At 42.3% G+C, this 5964-nt stretch overlaps 1 protein-coding gene across 1 annotated transcript; it reads right to left on the reverse strand.

Annotated features, from left to right (window-relative positions):
- Positions 1-346: 346 nt before the first annotated feature.
- Positions 347-3258, reverse strand: si:dkey-251i10.3 (uncharacterized protein LOC553498 homolog). The gene has a single exon (XM_047369570.1). The coding sequence runs from the start codon at positions 3148-3150 to the stop codon at positions 886-888; it is 2265 nt and encodes a 754-aa protein (XP_047225526.1). The 5' UTR covers positions 3151-3258; the 3' UTR covers positions 347-885.
- Positions 3259-5964: the final 2706 nt, after the last annotated feature.

Here is a 5964-nt window from a genome sequence, read left to right on the forward strand (position 1 = left end):
GGAGTAAAAGTTTTATCAAGTCCTCAGTAGTTAATGTTTACATCTGGAAAGACAAGATTTCAATTCTAAAGTCACATGGTATCGCTTAATGACCTTCACCAGATAACCATCTGCAATCTGACACACATTACTTATCTCTACAATAAAGCTTAATTTAATTACCTATTTATTACCCTTTTTGGGCTTTTTCTATTACTAGATATTGTGTATTCCATGATCATTGCTGTTTTTGTTATTTTTAAAATCAGAATGAATTGATTGAATTGATTTTGTAAAGTGCCTTGAGTCAACATGTGTTGTGAAATTGCACTATTTAAATTTACTGAACTGATTACAGGAAAAACACTAAAATGTTGACCATTTATTTTTTTTAATGCAGCTTGACAACAAGGATCTGGCCTCATCAAATTTTCAATTCCATTTACACTACATATAGTTTGTTGCATGCATTTAGCAAAAGCCCAACATATGATTGTAGAGCATTACATAGATGTTGCTGTAATCAAATCAAATCTTTAAGATATCAACACAAAATCAGAGGAGATAATCACAGAAGTGGTGCAGCACTCACCAACTTGATGATCTGTGAGAAAAAGTTTTCAGTTTTATTCTATAGCCGATACATCTGAGCAGTTCACTGTTTACGGACACAGCCATATGAAATTGTTGAAATGACATTTAATCTCTTATTACTCAATTAACATAATTTGAAAATCTTACATTTCAGTTAGAATCACATTTCAAATATGTCCATTCTCTCATTTTAAAGGGCAGGGGTTCTTAGTCATACGGTACACAACCTAAATGCACCTGATGACCACTGTTCATTGATCAAAATCATTTTAGTGATTATTGCTGTCAATATCTGCTCTACATGAAATTCACTTAACTACCTTCTCTAGCAACTGCCCTCTTGTTTTTCAGCAGTTCCTCCTCAGCCATGGGACTAATGATGGCCCCCAGCTGGGTGACCACTCTGGGTTTGGTGACATTTTTTACAGTTCGCTCTGTATTCCAGGTGCGGCCCAGTGGTGAGCGGATACAGCTCTCAAACTGTCCATGGTCCTCAAAAGGGAAGGGTAGGGAATGAACCTGGTGGAGGCTGAGGGAGGTGTTCCTCTTCTCAGAGATGATGACACTGGGAAGATGCTGGTCTTTCCTAGGTGGAGGAGGAGCACTCTTAACTCTGAACCGTTTGCGCTTTCTTTTAGGTGGCTTTAAACCCACGCCTCCCCACTCCCCCCAGCCGGGCAGTGTCAGGTCTACCACCTTTGGTTTTCCTTCATCCTCATGCCTCCTTTTATCTTTAAGAAAGGATGAGATGACATCGTCTCCGGCAAAAGCTTCCTTAATCAATTCCCTTTGGTCCAGCTTAGATTCTGGATCATCAGAGTCTGTGGCAGTTGGAGTGAGTGGAACTTTGATAACATTTGTCTCTTTTGTGAGAACCTCTTTCAGCTCTATACCTTTCTTCTTCTTTTTACTTTTGCCCATGTGTTTCTCCTCAGACGGCGGGTCTTTGGCGGTGGGAGGATGCCTGGGCTCAGCTGATGGGTCATGATGGAGAAGCTCCAAGTCCTCCACAGTCCTGATCCTCACCAGCCTCTCCTCAAGCTGAGCTGACCCGTCAGTGAAGTCAGCACAGTTGAATACTTCTGTGTCTTTAAAGCTTTTTTCTCTTCCTCTGGAGATGATTGTGAACTCTGAAAGACAGTCAGAAACCTCTGAATCCTCTGCTGCAGCTCTGTCCTCGGTCATCTCCTCCAGAAAAACACCTCCTGCAATGTCAGACTCCTGAGCTTGATGGAGTTTTCGATTGTTGTCAAACTCTCTGAGGAGGGCCTCCTCTTCTGTTTCCTCAGCCTCCAACTCCTCTTCCTCAGCAGCCACGGTTGACACTACCTGTGCTGCCTCAGTCGTGTCGTTCAGTTGCTTCTGTGTTGGCTCTTCAGTTAGCTTGCCTTTCATCCAAGGATTTGATGCATCTCGCCCATCCACTGCATCATTAACAAAGTCAGGAAGCAAATCAGTCTCACCTGCATCCCCCTCGTCCTGCTCATAATCATCATTCAGTGGCGTCACCAGCTTTTGAGTGAGCTGTCTGTTCATCTCCAGCTGTTGCTGCATGGCTTTGCGAGCCTCTTCATCATATTTGGCCATTATCGCCTTTGATTTGGCCCATTTGCTGCTGTTCTGGTGTTTTAAAGACATCCTCTCCTGCATCCTGGCAAGCTCCATCTTATTTAGCTCCTGCAGGGCTGCTGCTGGGTCCGTTTTTACCATCTGTTCAAAGTGCTTCAGAAACTCTTTCCGCTTGGCCTTGGTCTGTACTTTATGATACTTCTTGCTTTTGATTTTTCTGTCTCTCCGAGCCTTAGCCTCATAATATGACTGGAGGGCCCGAGCTTTTTGCAGTTCTGCACGGCGGATTTTCGCTTCTTCCAGGCTCATGGCCCTTACTGAAGCCTCTTCGGCAGGGGTCAGGATCGGGTCGGTAAAGGGCTGCTTGTTAGCAGACAATAGGGCAAAGATTTCCTGCTCCAGTGGAGTCTGAACATTCCAACCCGCCACCAGTCTCTCTACGGGCCTGGGGCCGGCCGGCTCCTGGCTGAGAGGGAAGAGCAGCTGTTTGGCTCTCTGGTTCTGAGTGATAATGCTGTCCCAGCGGCTCACCTCTGAAGCAGCCTTCTGGAAAGCCATATCCCTCTGGATCTTCTCGGTCTCCTCTTTGCTAAGAGGAGAATTCATGGATTTCTTAACGCGCCGCAGATTCTTTAGTTGCCGTCTGCTTTTAGCGGGGACAGCAGGATTCTTCTCAAAGATCCCGATCAGATCCGATAGTTTCACCTTACCGGGCCCACCGTCAGTGTTCACCGTGAACTCGGACATGTGCACCGCGGCCTCTGACCTCTCTCCCTGCGCCCTCTTCCTTTTCCCACCCAGAGTGCTGATCCCCTCCAGCAGTTTCTGGCGTTTTCGCTCATGGTCGACCTCATCCTCCTCACTGCTGATGATGTCTTCCTCACCTCTATCTATACTGTCCTCCTCCTCCTCATACAGCAGCTGTTGATCCCCCAAGCCGACGAGAGGAACGCTGCATTTCCCCTTTAACGTCTTTTTAATGCCGTTTTTTCTGGAGACTCTCGCCATGGTAGAGACCACACTTCAACGCAAGCTCACGTGTGCCCTAAAAACAGTCGCTGTCGCAAAATGTAATCGTAACGAGGGCTAGAATGTCGCAAAATGTTTCCCTCATACCGTGTATGGCAGGTCGTTTTAACATAACATCGGCTTCTTGTTCTTCTTGTGTTATTTTTTGGTGGTTGGCAAATAACTGAGGTATGCATTACCGCCACCGACTGGTATGGAGTGTGATCCTTTATGTTTTTAAATTTACTTATTTACTGTTACAATAATCAAATTCTATTTATTAATTTTGTTTTTAATGAAAAATCTAACTATGGTTTGAGTATGTCTGCTACCTAAACGTCTTTGCAATGTATCTATCAAATTAAAATGTTCTTTAATACCTAGAAATTCTCTCCACAAAATTGTTCTTTCTTGTTCATATTTCTGACACTTCAATATTACATGTTCTATTGTTTCCTCCTCTCCACAATAATCACATTTTTCTGTATTATATTTCTGTATCCTAAACAATGTAGAATTAAGTCTTGTATGTCCAAATCTTAATCTTGTAATTAATCTTTCCTTTTTTTCTGCTCCTTCTTCCTGTTCTTACTTCTCCTACTATCTTGTTGATTCTATAAAACCATCTTCCTTTCCTTTCTTCATTCCACCTTTTTTGCCACTCTTTCTTGATTTTCTGTTTAAAGATATTTCTCGCCTCTGATCTACTAATGTTAATTATAAAGCTAATTTGCCCATCCTGTCTGCCATCTCATTCCCCCCAACTCCCACATGTGCTGGTACCCATAAAAATACTAATATTAATTCCATCTTTTGTATTCTGAATAAATTATATTTAATTTCCAACAAAATGTCTGGCCTACCATCTGATTGATTATGTTTTATACTTAATGCTGAACTTGAATCTGAACAATTTATTGTTTTTAATGGTTGTATATCCTCCCACCACTACATTGCTAACAATATTGCTAATAATTCGCCTGAATATACTGATAATCCCTTTGTAATTCTTTTTCCTACTTTTATTTTAAATTCTGGTATTACAAAAGCTACTCCTATTTTTTCATCTGTTTTTGATGCGTCTGTGTAAATCTGAACATATTGATAGTAGTCAGTCATTTTCTACCGCTTATTCCATAGTGGGTCACGGGGAAGCCGGGGCCCATCTCCAGCAGTCTATGGGCGAAAGGCAGAGTACACCCTGGACAGGTTGCCAGTCCATCACAGGGCAATAGGCATACAACCACACACACACATTCTTACACCTAAGGGCAATTTAGAGTTACCAATTAACCTAATAGGCATGTCTTTGGACTGTGGGAGGAAGCCGGAATACCCGGTGAGAACCCACGCATGCACGGGGAGAACATGCAAACTCCATGCAGAAAGACCCCTGGCTGGGAATTGAACCCAGGACCTTCTTGCTGCAAGGCAACAGTGCTACCAACTGCACCACCGTGCAGCCCCATATTGATAGTAATTGTTTATATATTCTTGTATTATACTGGAATCTAAAATACATTTTGGATCCTCTTTCTTTTCCATTAACGCCATATCCACCACTGCCTCTGGCAATAGCCACGGGGGCACTACTGGCAAAGGCAATGTAGAGGCATAAAGCTGTGTTTGAATAGATTAAAAGTGTTATTATTGTGTTTACCATTATAAGATGAATTCTGTGAATTATTTATTCTGTGCATAAGGAAATAGGCCTGTCTGGAAACAGATTACATTAGGGAAAAGTTCTTTGTGAGAGGTAAAGACTAATGGGTTTGTCATTGCAGGAAATCTTGTGATGCCCTGACTCTGCCAGGTCAACGTGACATTAGAAGTTTTGCATCCAGATAAGCAATGAGAATGTTGTTATAAACTGTCACATAGGCCAATCTGATGTTTTCCAGATGTTTGGCTGAATGTGTATTCTCGGAAAAGTAGAGAAAGCAATGTTGTGGATGCCAGAAGTTTTACGTAAAAGTGTATGATGATTTCAATTGGTCAAGAGGACCCAATACACACCAATGTTGAGTATCTGTATAAAAAACCGCCTTGTAGGATCTGAGGGCTGGGATTCTTTGGGATTTTGAATGAAGATGTATTCGAAGATGTTTTCTGAATAAAAGGTCCCCCACGTCGGCTCTTGAGAGGAAACCAGTTGTCTCTTCATCATTTTTTTACTTAGTAAACTTTCTTTTCCCACAAATTGGCGCCCAACGTGGTTTTTTGCATTTTTGCTGAGGGTGAAGGGAAAAGTAACCGGTCCAGGTGGAGGGACATGGACTGCTGAAACAGGCCTGTTGAACCAGAAGGGGTAAGATCATCTCTCTCTTCTGTTACACTTTAAAAATACGGCTGTCCATAGGTCTTCCGCTCTGGTTATTAATTCATGGACATCTGGTTTACCTTAGTGTGCCGACGTGTGTTTGCGCGCGCAAGGAGGCTGTGAATTAAAAAACAAAAAGTTGGAATTGGCAAACCCGGCAATCTTGAAGTAATGTTTATGTCCTGGCTAAAGTCATGGTTCCAAGACAGGTGTAGTCCTATTTGATAGAGTGCTTGGAGGTATACTGATTTCTCCTTGTGTAGAAACAGCTATTTTATATATATAAAAAAACAAAAAAAACATTATAAAAAGCACGTAGTGGCCTTGAAAATAAGTAGCCAGTGGACTGAGTAGAGGTAAGTTGAGACCTCTTTGAAATGCCCGAGAGGTTTGAAATGCCCGAGAGGCAGACATTTTAAGCGCTGAGAAATATTTGCCTGAAAGGCAAAGAGGAACTACAGTTAAGTGCACTTGCCCAAGTTTTTCTTTCTTTC

The sequence above is a fragment of the Girardinichthys multiradiatus genome, chromosome 7 (genome assembly GCF_021462225.1).
Source record: "Girardinichthys multiradiatus isolate DD_20200921_A chromosome 7, DD_fGirMul_XY1, whole genome shotgun sequence".
Taxonomy (NCBI): Eukaryota; Metazoa; Chordata; class Actinopteri; order Cyprinodontiformes; family Goodeidae; genus Girardinichthys; species Girardinichthys multiradiatus.